We start from the raw sequence: 17,904 nt of genomic DNA, 5'->3' as shown, positions 1-17,904 counted from the left end.
ATTACCTATCTATTTACTTTTTTCTTTGTCAGAAGAATTTTTACATTATTTCAAAGGTTAAAATAAGTCATTAAGATAAAACTGTTTAGTTATCGCTAGTCCAAAGCAATCTGATGTTTTTCTTACTTTAACACTAGGTTTACGAGACGCGTCATTTTGACGCATTTCAAATTTTGTTAGGAAAAGTACAAACACCGTTTGCATTTTTATCTTATCTCTTGTATTGACTTTTATTCAATGGTCGAGATAAATATATTGAGGTCTACTTTTTTCAAAAGTGTTGAAATATTGAAATTCTTTATGTGGTATACCTATCTCTACGGATATGCGTCAATTTGACGTGATCGTCATTTATACAAAGACAAAGCGATAAGAAACTTTTGCGCAATAAGAGAAAGAAGGGAACGCAGAATGTCAGTTGATGTTAGAGTGCGAAGAGATTTAGAAGGTTTCAGTTGCTTAGTTCGAGTATTGAAAAATAAAGTACTAGAATATTTTTTGAATTAGTAATATTATTGTGAAAATTTTATACTATTTTGATAAAAAGCCCTTCTGTACCATCTAAATATGTCTAGAAGAGGAAATAAAATTTTACAAAACATAGTTAGTATTTGTGAAGAGTGTTCTGGCTCTGAAGAGGATGAAAATGAAGTGATTCAAGACGAGGATGAAATCGAGATTTTGGAATCTGATGAAAGTATGCAAGCAGGGGACTCATCAGACATTGAAAAAGAAAATCATCAGAAATTTGGTCTTCGCAGAAAAAGAATGCGTATCCTATCCGATTCTGAATCCGAGAATGAGACAAGTATTAGAAGATCGTTCCAAAATTCGGGGGCAGTCTGTGATACAGAAATAGCTGTCAATGGAACAACTTGGACGAAATTGAAAGTGGGCGGATCTAATGGTCGCCATCCTTTCCACACAATCTTCAAAGACATCGCAGGGCCTACTGGCTACGCGAAACGCAATGTGATGGAAGGTAGCGTAAGCAGTGCTTTTCATTTGATTATAACCAAAAAGATGATAGAACATATAAAAAGTTGTACTGAAGAAGAAGCAGGTCGTGTTTTGAAAGGAGATTGGAAGATTTCAACCACAAAGTTGCTTGCTTTTATTAGGATTTTGTACGCTAGGGGAGCGTATGAAGCAAATTCGCTGAATGCTTTTTATTTGTGGTCCAAAGAATGGGGACCTGCTTTTTTTTCTAATACAATGTCCAGAGATGATTTCATGCAAATTCTTCGATTTGTCCGATTTGATAAAAAACGGAACGATCTAGACGTTTACGCACCGACAAATTTGCAATGATATCGGAAATATGGAATCAATTTATATACAATAGCCAATGCTGTTATAAACCTCATGAAAATATTTCAATAGACGAGCAACTGTTCCCTACAAAAGCCCGCTGCAAATTCACTCAATACATGCCAAATAGCCTCACAAATTTGGGATAAAATTTTGGTTAGCAGTAGATGTGCAATCTAAATACGTTATAAATGGGATTCCTTACCTAGGGAAGGATGAAACGCGGAATTCAACACCGTTGGGCGAATTTGTAGTTATGAAGTTAGCGGAACCATATCTTCATCACGGAAGAAATATAACTACGGATAATTTTTTCACCAGTTTTCCTCTAGCTGAAAAATTAGTTGCAAAAGGAACCAGTTTAGTTGGAACTATTCGAGCCAACAAGAGAGAACTTCCAAAGCCAGCAAAAATCAAGAAAGATAAAATGAAGTTGTATTCTTCAGAACATTATAAATCAGGAAACTGCATACTTACTATATATAAAAGTAAGCCAAATCTAAAGGTGCTGTTACTAAGTACTAAGCACACTTTTATAAAAATAAAAGACAATAAAAAACATACACCGGAAACAATAGCTTATTACAATAAGACAAAGTTCGGAGTCGACGTAGTGGATCAAATGGCTCGCAAATATACCAGCAATTCAGCATCTTTTCGATGGCCTCTCCAGGTCTTTTTTAACATCTTAGATTTAGCGGCAATTAACGCATGGATATTATACACAGAGTGTACAGGGTCAAAACTATCCAGAAAGGAGTTTCTATTTCAGTTGGCCAAAGAACTTACAGAAGGAGAAAAGAAAAAATCCAACAACATAGATTATAATCACCCATTACCTAGTACTTCAGGAGAACGTAGGACTTGCCAAATTGGCTTTTGCAAAAGAAACAGAAGCAATAACATCTGTAAAATATGTCAAAAGGTTGTTTGCGGAAAATGTACAAACAAAATTGAGTATTTGTGTAAAAATGTGCAAAATAAATGTCAAATATTGAAATAATCTGTAATAAAACTATTGAATAATAAAACCTTTCTATAAATATATATCTCACATTTTCATTTGTTTCTTATAGTATATAATTACATTATTTTCTAAGTGTTGGTATATGTATTCGTCTCTGCGTCAAATTGACGCGTGTTCGTAGAGATAGGTATATCAGAAACGTCAGTAAACCTAGTGTTAAACGTATAATTCCTAAACAAATAGGACAATTTAGTTTCTTGATGAGTAGTGCTTGGTCAAATTCCAGAGGTTAAAATGAAAAATGAAAAACATAGAAAAAGGAAACTTGGACGATGGAAAAATATTTCACATCTTTTTGAGAATTTTCCCATTTTTGAAATGATTTCAAAATAATTAACAAATCTTAATATTATTTAAGACGAGACGCAATTTTGATAAAGAAAAATGTAATTTTAATTATATGAATAATATAATAAATATAAATATTAAATATATCGAAAGTGTTAATAACGAAATGACGTCTTCTTTATTTCGCACGTTCGTCTTCATTAAAAAGTGCAATTTTTAATCTCGTTATTTCGCTTTTTTCTTTTTTTTTCTTTTTCTTTTTTTTATATAAAAGAATTTCATATGCACAAATCTGGTTTTACGTCTAGTTAAAATGATTTCTCGCTTTTAAAATGATTCTCATAGGAAATGAATTTTAATTATCCGAAGGTGAAATAAAACGGCCCTTTTCCCCCCTTTTTTCACACGCTCGTCTTCATTACGATTGTATTTTATGCTCGTTAATTTTTTTCCTATTTTTATTTATTTCTTTTTCCTTATTTTTGTTTTCTCTTTTAAAGAGCTTACACGTAAATGTATATTCGGGTATGATTCGGTTTCGTTTTGGTTTCGGTTAAAAAGATCCCTTTTCAAGTAAAACCAAATGCGTTCGAATTCGATACAAGACGCGTAGCACGTTATTTAAACGTTTGGCGTTGACATTTTTTGGATAAAAGTTTGATTCGTTTAATAAGGATTGTTAGATGACGCGTTAAATCGATCTAAATATTAAATTTTATATTTTATACGTATATTAATATTGTACTTGCTGACAAACCGGTTTTACCGTCGGAACAGCAATGCCACCTGTCAGGTGAGTCTATTTTGTACGGCCAAACGTCCGATTCGAAACGCCCAGTAAACGTCATTGGTGTACACGACTCCACATGGCAGTTGATTAGTAGATTACTATGTCACTCGTTAAATTTGCTATTTTTTTACAGCCTTATCATCGTTTTTTATTATTGTTTATTATTTTTTTGTTGGAATCTATGATATTTTAAGAATATTTATTAAATTCGGGTAAGCATGATTTAGAAAATATTTCAATAATTTAAACAAGAGAGAAATACTATATTAGAAAAATTTTAAAGACGTAGAATTAGTGGAAAATTTTGTACAATTCGTATTGATAGATGTTTTTACAGATGTTAGCAAGAGAAATGGATTCGTTCTACGAATTGACACAACAATAGTGTTTTTATTTGAAAGTAACTTTCGAAAGCATTCTTTTCATTATTTTATTAGAACTTGATAGATTTACAATACTGTACACTGATTCAAAACAAGGGACGTATGTAAACATAAAATAGAAATATAGAAATAAAACTAACATAAAATAGAAATATTCGATGCCAGAGACAAATACTTTAAGATAACGTTTTTCGAAACTGAGAAGTATAGAAAAAAAGATATTAAATATCGAAATGTAAAATGTAGAGAACAAGAAAAAAATTCTCGTCGTAAAAATTATTTTCTAACTAAATAAACAATTTGTATAAAACGATGAGGGGATTGAATAACGCACAGTTTTTCTAACTGTTGCGAGAATGTCCAAAAACTTTCCTAAGAATAATTTATGGAATATTTTCTAAATGTTTACGCGACTGGTTAGATTTGATGAAATAAATAATAGCATTGAGAAGAAAAAACCTATTAATCGATAGATCAACAATAGAATCTTTAATGGTATTTTACCATTATTGCAATAAACCTTATCTCCCTGTAGAGTTTGTATTACGATATTCATGGTTAATGAGTAAAGCACTCAAAAGCAGAAGTAAATTAGTACTTTTTACTCTTACCTACAGAATAGATTGTGGAAATATACTAGCATTAATATACAACACTTAGTATATTGCATCGAAATTATCTGTTGTTCTTTCAATGCGTCAGCGTATACGTTTAAATATATTTTATACAGATATATGTATAGAATACACATACACTATCTATACATATGTTTATCGATCGAACTTATAAAATCCATGGTATTTACGTAACGTCGGAATAGGTTTCCTACGAAATTCCGTAGACGTAACACACAAAGGCAGAAGTAAATTAGTACTTTGTACTCTTTCTTCCAGAATAGATCCTAGCATTAACGTACAACGATTAGTATATTGCATCGAAATTATCTGTTTTTCTGTTAATGCGTCAGCGTATACGTGTAAATATTTTATATAGATATGTGTATAGAATACATATACTGCTTATACATATGTTTAACGATCGAACTTCGAAAATCCATGGTTTATACGTCACGTCGAAAAGGGTTTCCTACGAAATTCCGTAGACGGCCGTTCCGGTCATTAGTATTCACGGCATAATTTTGCCGCATCGTGGTATCCGCATTCGGTCAAATAAGCAAAATAAGGATCCGCGAGCGTTTCTTATGATGATGATGACGACGATGACGAGAACTATGACGACGATGACTATGACGACGACGACTATGAATACGACGACGTACTTTTTAACGAGGCTCCAGTAAAAACTTGGGAAAAACAACAAAAAGAAAAATAGAGTTCATTTACCGATACGTACTTTTCGATTATGCGACGAAAAATCACACGAATGATAGATAAACTTTTAGATGAACGGAAGAGAACGTACCAACGACCCCCCACCCCCTTCTCTTTCCCTTGGTCCGTTTGTACTTTCTTTTTTTTTTACTCATTTGATTGAATTATCCTTCCTCTACCCCATCCCCGGTTATTCTCTTTATTTGAAATTTATTTGATATCTAATTCAATAAATTACGTAGAATAATAACTTTTTCATTCTTTCTTTTTCTTCCTTTCTTTCTCAAATTTAAATAAAAATTCATTTTTATTTTTTAAATCTTGACTGAATTAATAATAGAATTTTGATTTGATTCGAGTTACGTTGATTTTATCAGTAGGTTGATTAATATATCTATAGTTATATGTATCAATATCATATCATGTGTGTATATATATATATCAATATCGGTAATCAATGCTTCAAGTTTCGTTGATTTTATCTGCAGGTGGGTTTATGTACCTATAGTTACTTGTATATAACAGATTACATGTATAGGTATATACTATGTACTATTGGTTTGCTCGAGCTTCCGTTTTATCAATAGGATCTCAAATTTCGATTTCCGTTTACCGAGATCTCGATTTACGGTAACATAAAAATTATACATTTTGCCAATGTGCAAGAGAAAGATGGAGATAGAGAGAAAAGAAGGGAAAATAACTTTTTATTTCACGGTTAAACTGATTTAGCAATAGAAAAATTTATTAGATCTATTAAATCAGATCAAATTCTCCGATCATCTAAACAACTAATTATTTCAAAAATGTATTCTTCATTTTGTGTATTTTTATTTTGCTAAATTAATAAATATATAAAATATATAAGTATTTAATTATAAACAATTTATTTTAATTAAATCGAAGATATAAACAGTTTTATTTTGAATTTTGAATCATGGAGACTGACAATATGGCGATGTTCGTTCAGGGAATGGTCAGTAGTCGAGAATTAGAGAAGAATGGGTAGAAAAAAGAGTGGAACTCTCGGAGAAGGTAGGAAAATGGAAGAATAGAGTGGCTGTTCGAAGTGAAAGAAATATTCGAGAGAAGGGGAAATACCTAATAGGAATTGAGGTCTAGATTTAAAAATCTTACACAGACGATATTCTCAACAGTTTAAAATAAGTCAAATATTTATAATAATAGTCATTACAATAATATGAAAAAATAAATAATAATAATGATATGATTTATCGATGATAAAATAGTTGGAAAACGGTGAATATAAAGTAAAATATAAAAAAAAGAAAAAAAGAAAAATGAGAATTGTTTCTCTTTGATGTTTCGTTTAAATTTAGGTCAAAAAAAAAATAATTTAAAAAAAAGAAAAAAATAATGAGTATAGGATAGAATCATCGATTTAAGTTCCACATTACCTCTTCTCTTGTTTCCTCTATTTCCTATCTATCTCATGACCGGAGAAGCTGTGAACTTTTCCTTCACTTAAAATAGCAATAAAACTGTGTATTAGAAGGAGTTAGATGGGGAAAGAATTAAATAGATGGATAGATAGAGAAAGAGATAGTTCAATTGAGTTAAGGCTTTACCTTTTAATTTCCTTCTTTAATAACTTTTCGTGGTCGGTTGCCACGATAAGCGTTTCTAGCCAAGAAAACTTCCTTTTCGATATCCTAGTCGATTTGTCGATAAAACTAAACGTACGATCCTTCTTTATTACCTTTCTTACTAAATTTTTCGATCGATATTTTATTTCAACAAGAAGAAGAGAAAGAGAAGAGAGAGAGATTTTATTAATAATTGTTAGAAAGATTTATAGGAATTACCTGTGATTGTCATTACGTGGAATAATTTCGTATTGTAAACGTCTTATGCAGGTTCGTGCACGTTGGCGCTGCACTAGTGTGAGTGCGTGCGGATTTTTGTTAGGATATCGATTCTTAAGATTAAGTGTGAGGAAACGAGGGTGTATGCCTCACCCGTGGAGGGAGGCCGATGCTCCGTTTTTCGATAGAAAAGTATAAAAGGGCAGTCGGAGAATACGGAGAGGGAAGAGTTAGTTCAGTATTTGTCAGTTCTTATGTTAGTTATGATGACCCTTCTTATGATTCTTATGTATCTCTTACAGTAACGGGTTACTATTAGGGGGACCGGAAAGTAATGTCGTTTCTGCGCATGCCAATACTTGATTGTCATTTGTCAGCTCATTGTTTGGTTCAGAGGCGTACCAAAGACATTGTGAGGTTATAGTGATTTCTTTACTTATAGACAATTGAATTACAATTTTTTTTGTAATTTTGGGTAAAATGGCCAGCCAAATACCAGAAGAGGTACACATCCGGCATTGCATGCTCTTTGAGTTTCGCAAGGGAAATAACGCAACAGTTGCTACCAAAAACATTTGCGATGTTTATCCAAATGCACTGGACATTCGTAAATGCCAAAGGTGGTTTTCCAAGTTCAAATCGGGTAATTTTGATCTTTCCGACTCGTATCGATCAGGAAGACCATCAGCGTTAGACAACGACGTGTTAAGGGCGGAAGTGGAAGCAAATCCGTGTCAGACGATCGAGGAATTGTCAAACAGTCTCAACCTACCTTGGTCGACCATCCAAGAACATTTGAAGCAGATTGGGAAAGTAAGCAGAGCAGGTGTTTGGGTCCCGCATAATCTGTCCGAACAGAATAAGGCTAACCGATCAATCACATGCAACTTATTGCTTCAACGACACAACACAGAAGCGTTTTTTGATCGCTTGATCACAGGAGATGAGAAATGGGTCCTGTATGATAACCCAAAACGCAAAAGGCAGTGGCTCTCTCCAAATAAAATCCCTCGGAGTACTGCTAAGCCAGGTTTACACCCCAAAAAAGCGCTTTTGTGTGTTTGGTGGAGTATTCGCGGCATTGTTCATTTTGAATTACTGAAACCTGGACAAACTGTTACTGCAGACCTCTACAGCGAACAATTGCAGCGAGTCAATCAATCTTTAATTGAAAAGTGGCCAGCGATTGTCAACCGAAAAGGCGTCATTCTCCAACATGACAATGCAAGACCGCACTGCGCAAGGCGAACTCTAGAAAAAATTAATGAATTGGGGTGGGAGGTGCTGCCTCATCCACCATATTCGCCCGATGTTGCACCATCGGATTTCCACTTATTCCGAGCGCTGCAACACTTTTTAAGTGGCAAAACATTTGCAAATTTGGATGATATCCAAAATGCCATCTCTAGATATTTTGCCGAAAAACCAATTAATTTTTATCGATCAGGGATTGAAAATTTACTCACTAGATAGCAAAAGGTTATTGACAATGATGGGGAATACATCATTGATTAAAAATAAAGACTCGTTAAAAATGTATGTGTTTGTATTTAGCGTAAGAAAACGACATTACTTTCCGGTCCACCTATTACAATTATTAAGAATTGTCCGCTATTGAAAGTAACGGTTTTATGAAATCTATGTGCTTATGTGCTGTGGAGTTTACAAATATCAGAAGTGGGATTCAAACTCGCTAAATTATAAATTCGCGATTCGCGCGTGTGTTATGAAAAGTGGATTTGAATCTATTACGTTATTAGTGAAGATATTGGTGCAGTTACGTGTTTGAGTTACTTAACTTTTAAAATCTAAAAATTTAGAAAACGTTTGCACTGAAAGTGTCTACGAAAATTAAGAAACATGGCAACAACCCGCAAACTTAGAGTAACTGAGCTAGGAGAAAAGTTACGCGCTCTAGGCTTGGCGACGTACGGCACGAAAGCCGAGCTAATGGCAAGATTAGATTTAGCTGAACCTTATTAGAGGGATGAAGCCATCTTAGATACAACTTACGACGACGGAGCGACCGCATTAGAAACACCGGCTACCGAAGTCGGCGAAGTAGAAAGTCTCCGTCGGCAGGTAGAAGACCTTATGCGTGAGGTCGGACAACTCAGAGGATCAACGGAACAACGACCGGGAGTGAATGGTCGACACTGCGAGGTCAGCTTAAGTGTAATCTCCGATATGATCGACGTTTTGATGGAAGCGTTAATACCTTTATCGTGTAGGAGAGACGAGTTCTCTATATACAACGAATGGACCAGCTTCGGGATACCGAAATTGTTATGATAATTAGACTAAAGTTGAGGGGAAAAGCATTGCGATGGTTTCACTCAAAACCCGAATTCGTGACTTATGGAATGGAGGAATTATTAGCAGCAATAGAGAAGATGTTTAGCTCGCGACAAAGTGTTATCACGTTTAAAAGACATTTTGAGGAGGTGGAACGGCAACGAATCGTTTAGAGATTACCTACATGATAAAATTATTCTTAGTTACCGAATCCCCCCCCCAGGAAAATAAATTTTGGAGTGTGCGATAGACGGCATTCCAGACATTGCATTAAGAAACCAGGCCCGGATGATTGGTTTCCGAGACCAGGAGTCGTTGCTGACGGCTTTTGAAAGTATAACGCTAAACGCCGGGTTAAGGATTCGAGCGACGGGCCCTCGAATTCCTACAAAATACGGAGGAAGGCGGCCGACAGGTGAAGGAAAAAGAAAACCGATCGACTATAAGAGGCCGCCGGAGTAAACTTATGCCAGATGCTTCAACTGCTGAGAGTGAGGACATTTTGCGGGGAACTGCCTCCGTCCGAAGAGGGAAAGAGGCAGCTGCTACAATGCGGTAAACATGGACATCTTTGACAAGAATGCCCGGAGAAGGGTGGCGAAGTCCACAGCGTCACCAGGAACGTGACCACCGATGACGACTACATCAGGAAGATAACTTATGATGTCGATTCAGGCAATATACACTACATTTTAGTTTTAAACACCTTATTTGACTCCGGCGCAGCCCCGTGAGTTTCATAAAGAAAGGGTTAGTGATGGGACCGATCGACTCTGCGCCGGAACTCGGAAGTGAATATTATGGTATTATTCATAGTCGTCTGCAGGTACACGGCTCGATACAAGTTAGTTTAAGATTAGATGACGGCGAAAGGGTTGAAACTCGTCTGTTGGTTGTACCGGAATCTACAATGGTGAACTCCGTTATTTTAGGTCGCGACGCTTTAAAAAATGTGGATTAGGTTTTAGCAGAAAAGATAAGCGCTCCGAAGAAGAGGTAGTGATAGATCAGATTATAATATAGAAATAAATGATTCCACCGATAATCAAACTACCGAATTAGACATTAATCCCGAAATCGCGGTGGAAAAACAAAATGATTTAAAGGAAATCTTAAAGGTAAATTACTTAGATGCACCTCGTCCGGAAAAACCTAGAATAAGCATGGAGCCGAAATTAACATTACAAGAGCATCAGCCATCTTATTTCTCTTCTCGTCGCTTATCGTTTGTCGAGAAAAACTAAGTTCGGGAAATAATAGGAGATTTGCTGGAAGGAGGAATCAAGCCGACTGTCAGGTGCGTAGCGGCTATTGAAAATTTCCCGATACCACTTAATGACGTACAAAGATTTTTAGGATTATGTGCCTATTTTAGAAAATTTGTGGCAGGATTCGCCCTTACGGCCAAACCACTTTATGACTCACTTAAAAAGAATGTTACCTTCGCTTTCGGCGAGGAGCACCTGCGAGCAATGGAAGAGTTAAAGCATAAATTAGTTATAGTTCTAATGTTAGCTAAATTAAATGACAAATCATCGGGAAAAGATTGGCATCAATTTTTAACGGATATTTAATTCGCTTTAACACGTTGACTGCCATGTCACCCGTATTCGGGTGACAGCAAAAGTTCTCATCAGGCCACGTCACCCATATTCGGGTGACAGCAAGAGTTCTCATCGAGCCGTTTCTTCTTTACTTCCGTGACTCCTTCCAAAGGATTTCCGAACATATTTAGATAAAAATTTGACAGGAGATAATAATACTGTTGAATTTTTTTAAAAATCGTTTATTAACAAAATTATTTACAGTGCAAAATATTGAAGCATTCGCTGCAAAGTTGCGGTTGACCAGGGCAGCTTGGACAAAATGTAGTAGGTTTCCTAATTCATTATCACTAAGATTGCATTTATACGTATCCGTATCAGAATCCGACGATATGATTCGATTTACTTTTCTTCTTTTGGGCAATCTGATTACTTCCTCATCGCTGCTATCCGAATTTGAGCAACTAGCGTGACTAGTCTTCCTTTCACTGCTATGTGAATCTTTGCACACTGACTTTTTCATCTTTATCTTCACCATTAAAAAATTATGGACAGAGATTTTAAATTGTACTACTCAGTACACGGCAAAGATTACAACTGCTCGTGCAGAGAAATAACGTGACAAGTGAGAATCGTAGCAGATATCAGCACGCATCTTACAATAGCACGCGTAGCCTGACGGGGATATTGTTTTAAACAAGCGTAGCAGTCAACGTGTTAAATAACAGTCCGAATGCATCAACCGGGGAATCTCCTAGTAAATTATTATTCGGTTTAACTCAGAGGGGTGACATTGTCGATAATTTCCGTAGTTATCTAGAAAACACCATTACGAATAGCGAACGCGATTTAAAAGCAATTAGGAATAAGGCCGAAGATAGAATTGCTGAGAAGCAAAATTATAACAAGAGGTATTATGATAACGCCATCATAAGATACGGTCAGAATTTAATGTCGGTGATTATGTGGTGGTAAGGAATTTTGATAGCACTGTAGGGATTGGAAAGAAACTGATACCAAAATTTAGGGGTCCGTACGAAGTTATAAAGAAATTACGAAACGATAGATATGTAGTTGCCGATATAAAAGGTTTCCAAATATCTCAAAGACCGTATCAGGGAACATGGGAATATTGTAACATGCGTCCCTGGCGAGGAACGGAACAGGCCAAAGAATAAATATTATTTTAGTTATTGATTAGATCGAAAAGAAAAAAAAAAAGGAAAAAGAAATATTGTATCCGAGTGATTTTATTTCTTATGTATGCGTTTATTAATCTTTAGACCCTTTTATATCAGCATTTTTAGGATCTTTTATACTAGCCTTGCGTTTGCTTTTATTTTTTAATTGTATTTCTTATATATGGATTATCTTATATTTTTATTCTTTCAGATTATTACTTTTACTTATGTGTTAATTTTTGATTGTATTTTTATGTTTGTATTCATGTACTTCTTATGTATGTATTAACTTTATGTTCATGTTCATTTTACGTTTCGTCTTTATGTATGTGTGATGGTCTAGTGACCGAGGGCGGTCACCGTCAGGACTGGCCGATTGTAAACGTCTTATGCAGGTTCGTGCACGTTGGCGCCTGCAATAGTGTGAGTGCGTGCGGATGTTTGTTTAGGATATCGATATTCTTAAGATTAAGTGTGAGGAACTCTTACAGTAAGTAAGAGGCTGTATGCGTCACCCGTGGAGGGAGGCCGATGCTCCGGAAAAGTATAAAAGGGCAGTCGGAGAATATGGCTAGAGGAGAGAGGAGTGAAGAGTTAGTTAGTTCAGTATTTGTCGGTTCTTATGTTAGTTATGATGACCCTTCTTATGAGTCTTATGTATCTTACGGTAACAGGTTATTGCAATTATTAAGAATTGTCCGCTATTGAAAGTAACGGTTTTATGAATCTTGTGTGCTTATATGCTGTAAAGTTTAAAACATCAAAGCAAATTTTCAATGATCGGTTATTGTATTTTTGTTTGTTTGTTTTTTAAGATAATAATATATATAAATTTTAATAACAAATATATATATATATGGTGAAATTCTAATTAAATATAAAATAAAATATAATATATGAAAGCAAATATTCAATGATCAGTTGTTGTAGTTTTGTTTGTTTTTTTGTTTTTTCTATAGAATTTTTCTAGACTATGCTACGCGTATATGTATGTTACGTATACTTTTATTAACTAATGATACAAGATATATATAGATGTGGTACATTTAAATAATTATATTTTTTTATATCGAAAAACAAATCATTCAGCCTTTTTCCTTTTTGGTCGAATAAATAATGGAAATGACGAATATAGATTTTTGTACCGGTGTGTGATCGATTAATAATTATTAAAAACCTTTCTTTCTTTTTTTTCCTCTTTTTTTATGTTTCATCCTAATAAATCTATCAAGGAGAAAGAGTAAGAGTGAAAGAGAAGGATAAAGAGAGGAGATAGAAAAGGGCAACGAGCGTTATAATATTAGATGACAGAAGCTTAAAAAAGTCTACTAGGAATAATTTTTAAAACAGACGGAGAACGGAAACGATGACAGCTGCGGTGGTGGCTATGATAATAGCTAATAAAGAAAAAAAAATGAAAAAAAGAAGAAAAAGAATAGGATAGAAAAGAGAAATACATTGCACGTGACTCGTTAAGCTTGCCCTCGGGATTTAAATTCATTTATATATCTTCCCGTAGTAATATTATACCCACGAGACGCTAAAATTTCTGTGAAGGAAATGACAAAGACCAGCTTAAAGTATCCTTTGTAAAAGAGAGACAGAGAGAGAGAGAGAGAAAAGTGATGACTGAGATAAAAAGAAAGGAGAAAGAAGAAGGAAAGTGGGTGAGTGTGTGAGAAGGAGAGATAGAAAGAAAGAGGAGGATATAAATATTCTACATATGACAATTCACTAAAGTAAATTTCTTTTCAACTTATCCATACGTTAGATTTCAAACGAGGGATTTAATTTTATTTCGTTTTTTTTTATTTATTTTATTTTATTTTATCTTATTTATTTTACTATATTTTATACTATAAAAATATCTATACCTCTCTAATTCTAATAATCTATAATTTCTTTTCAACTAATCCATACGTTAGATTTCAAACGAGGGATTTATTTTTATTTCTTTTTTTTTATTTTCTTTTATTTTTTTTATTTTATATTATTTAATATTATATTATAAAAAAATCTAAAACTCTCTAATTCTAATATTCTATAATTTCTTTTCAACTAATCCATACGTTAGATTTCAAACGAGGGATTTACTTTTATTTCTTTTTATTTATTTTATTTTATTTTATTTTATTTTATTTTATATTATAAAATATCTATAACTCTGATTCAGTGTCCAGAATAAAATAAGAAAAAAATAGAAAAATAGAGAGAGAAAAAAAAATAGAGAAGAAAAACAGAAAGAAGACAATGAAGCTAATTGCATCGTAATAATACTACAACTATCTTCAGCAATGTTTTATGCTACTTTAATGATACGTAAGCACGATAAAACAACGTTATCACGTTAATTGCTGGAAAACGGTAGGATTACGAAAAACAGAAGGATGAGTAATTAAACTGATACAACTTACAATTAGTAACGGTTAGAATGCGAAAGGTAGAAGGGCGAGTGGGGAGGAATAAATGTAGAGGGGTTTGAAAAGAAGGCAAAAGTATACATTGAAATCTTCTTAAATTCTCTTTCTAGAATAGTTAAAGAAGCAATAGGGTTCTATTTTCAAATAGTTTATGTTTATATTTTCTCGTATAAATCAAAATAATAAAATAATGAATTCAAATACATTTACTTAATAAAAAGAAAAAAAAAGTAAAATAGAAGTAGAGAAGAGAAAGTGTATAAGGAAAAAATGTTGATGTATAAATACAATAAACGAAAGTAATATTCAATTAGGTACAAATTGTAGACACAAGTACTTTAGAAATTATAAAATTTATACAAGAAAGCGTATAAGGAAAACAGTTGGTGTATAAATACAATAAAAAAGTAATATTGATAATGGAACAAATTGTAGATACCAATTTTATAGGGATATAAAATTTATTGTTACCCAGGTAAAAAATCAAGGACAAATATCTAGAATAAAGAACGAGAACAAAAAAATGCAAATATAATTTGTTTCTTATAACCATATAACACTCAAGAGCCTACAATTATTTCGGAGCAGATGTCTAAATACATTTCTTTTGAAAAAAGTTTGAGAATTCAACAGAAATGAAGTTTCTTTTGTATAATTTACGACCCTCTTGGGATTTTCAAATAAAAGGATGAAAAGGAATGTTGTCTAAATATTGGGAAAAAATCATTAAGGAACTAAAATAAGTTTTACGATTCAAGGATTGGTTTAACTTTAGTATTGAATATTTGAGAGGCTTAAAATAACACACAACCTACTAGATGTTAACCCCAATATTATCTTCTAACTTCTGTTTCTCTATTTCTTACCTTACTTTACTTACTTACTTACTTACATACTGAATTACTGCATACTACGACAAGCATTTCTTTTTCAAATTAATTTGAAACGCGACATTATGATTGCTTTAGAAATTCGATTACTTTTGCAGCTTGGATTGCATACGTACGGTGTACTCGCTTCAACTAAAATAGGATTCCGTTAGAAACTAACAAGTAAATATATATGTATATATAATTTAGTTACATTCTGTTGTAATATATATCGTTACCGAACAAACTCAAACTCAGGAAACAGAAAATTAAAATCCAGGTAATGATACTAATAGATACCGAATTAAGATTGACGAAGGTTAACAGCGAAACGTGGCATTTAAAGGGCTAGATAAAGGAAATTGTTTACCAGAATGTTCATTCAAACTTAACGTTTGTTAGCAAAATGAAAAATAGAAAACCTCCCGTAAGATTATAATTTTTAATTCACTCCTACCCACCCACTACCTTCTTCTTCTTCTTTTTCTTCATCTCTAGGTATTACAACGTTGAATATTTTGTCATTTTCTTTTAGTTACAAGCAAATAAATAATTGAATATGCCCTACAAAATTTATTTTATTCATTTCTCGGCAATGTGTTTTAACGATTTTACCTTATAACTTAGAGTTTGAGACGAGTTTCGTTAGAAAGAGCTGTTCCGAGCATGGATTTGCATAAATGAAGACCGATAGTATTCGCTATGATAAAGAAAACGGAAAAAGTTGGTGGATGAGGGATAGGAAAGGAATGGGTGTTTTCTGCGGTCGGTATACACGGATAACGAGCGAGCCACGGCCGCGGAAATATGGAAAAACTCGTTTCATCGTTGGGAAAATTGGCCGGGTGCGGTAAAATCCCGAGTGCGAAATATATTTAGGGATAAGCGTGAATTCGTATGAAAGCTGCTGAGCTACATACTTGCGCGTGTAGACTATACACATCTTTTTCCGTATTTATGTGTTATACGTGTACGCATACGTTTATGTTTAGATGAAATTGTGTAACAGACGCGAGCCAGACGCGACTGAAAACTCCCCCAATGAAACGTAATTTATTTTCTTTTCTTTGCTTTTCTGTTTTTCTTTCTTTCCCTCCCGTTGCATTTTGTTGGAAAATTTCCTCCAACTTTTTTTCTTCGCATTAACGAAACAATTAGAATATAAATTGTAACTATAGCAAGCGCAAAAGCAAATTTGTTGTCCTTGTTTCTCTTAATCCCTCTTAAAGAGTTATTAAACGTGCATGTAAATGTATATATATCTATGTATATATAACGGTATTAAATCGAACATTTAACGGATGATTACAACGATCATTAAAGGACCTTTTCAATGATAGAATTATGAAGCTCGTTAATAAAGGTCTTTATAATTAATCGCATAATTGATCGTACGATAATGTAACATAGTGTAACACCGGTATGTCATCAAGCTCGAGAGTTGGTATTTTCATTTGACGAACAGGATGTTGTTAACACCGAAAGGAATACCATCGATGATTGCATATAATTTATAAACGTTAAAAAGAAAATTGTAACATATGTATTAATATATACATACAAACATTTACATATACATACATATATAATCAATAAAATATATAGGTAAATGTAAATCTATGAAACTCGTATGAAAGCATCAATCTTGTCTGCATCGTGCACGTACGCTATCATAATGACTATTATCGTCTGGACAATATGACCTATTAATTTAGGTTTAGATTATACCATACGCAACAATTTTAATTATTCACGCGCATTGTGCAACGATTTCTGATTCATTGTTATGGCGCTTATAATCATTGATCATGGATAGAGAACAGTGGTAAATTAGCGACGAATAACGAACGATTTGCCCTTACATTTTTTACTCTTATCATTCGTTGTTATTATTTTTCAAAAAATAAATGAAAGTAAGAGAAAGAAAAGGAAGTTGATTTAATTTTTAAAAGAAGAATAGGAAAAACATAATACGAAAGTATTCAACGTAATGACGATCAAAGGTTATTCTTAAAAATCTTTCTAACAATTATTAATAAAATCTCTCTCTCTTCTCTTTCTCTTTTCTTTGTTGAAATAAAATATCGATCAAAAAATGTAGTAAGAAAGGTAATAAAGAAGGATCGTACGTTTAGTTTTATCGACAAATCGACTAGGATATCGAAAGGAAGTTTACTTGGCTAGAAACGCTTATCGTGGCAACCAACCACGAAAAGTTGTTAAAGAAGGAAATTGAAAGATAAAGCCTTAACTCAATTGAACTATCTCTTTCTCTATCTATCCATCTATTTAATTCTTTCCCCATCTCACTCGTTCTAATACACAGTCTTATTGCTATTTTAAGTGAAGGAAAAGTTCAAAGCTTCTCCGGACATGAGATAGAAAGGAAATAAAGAAAACAAGACGATAGTTAATGTGGAACTTAAATCGATGATTCTATCCTATCCTAATTATTTTTTTTTTTTTTTTAATTACTCTTTTTCGACTTAAATTTAAACGAAACATCAAAGAGAAACAATTTTTATTTTTCTTTTTTTCTTTTTTTGAAGTTATACTTCTTTTGGCGCGTTGGGGAAAATGGTAATGGGGGGTGATTTTGTTCTGAGCGTCTAGAAAAACGACACCATGAAATTATTCAG

General features: G+C 33.4%; 3 protein-coding genes across 3 annotated transcripts; all 3 read left to right on the top strand.

Moving 5' to 3' along the window:
• The first annotated feature begins 567 nt into the window (after positions 1-567).
• On the top strand, positions 568-1,311 carry LOC122525762. Its single transcript, XM_043648688.1, has one exon. The coding sequence runs from the start codon at positions 568-570 to the stop codon at positions 1,309-1,311; it is 744 nt and encodes a 247-aa protein (XP_043504623.1).
• A 174-nt stretch (positions 1,312-1,485) lies between these two features.
• Positions 1,486-2,314, top strand: LOC122525761 (piggyBac transposable element-derived protein 1-like). Its single transcript, XM_043648687.1, has one exon. It carries the CDS (start codon positions 1,568-1,570, stop codon positions 2,312-2,314), a length of 747 nt encoding a protein of 248 aa, XP_043504622.1. The 5' UTR covers positions 1,486-1,567.
• Positions 2,315-7,436: 5,122 nt separating this feature from the next.
• Positions 7,437-8,429, top strand: LOC122525760 (histone-lysine N-methyltransferase SETMAR-like). The gene has a single exon (XM_043648686.1). The coding sequence runs from the start codon at positions 7,437-7,439 to the stop codon at positions 8,427-8,429; it is 993 nt and encodes a 330-aa protein (XP_043504621.1).
• Positions 8,430-17,904: the final 9,475 nt, after the last annotated feature.

The sequence above is a fragment of the Polistes fuscatus genome, unplaced genomic scaffold (genome assembly GCF_010416935.1).
Source record: "Polistes fuscatus isolate 324 unplaced genomic scaffold, CU_Pfus_HIC Scaffold9, whole genome shotgun sequence".
Classification (NCBI taxonomy): Eukaryota; Metazoa; Arthropoda; class Insecta; order Hymenoptera; family Vespidae; genus Polistes; species Polistes fuscatus.
This window is presented reverse-complemented; position numbering and strand designations above follow the sequence as displayed.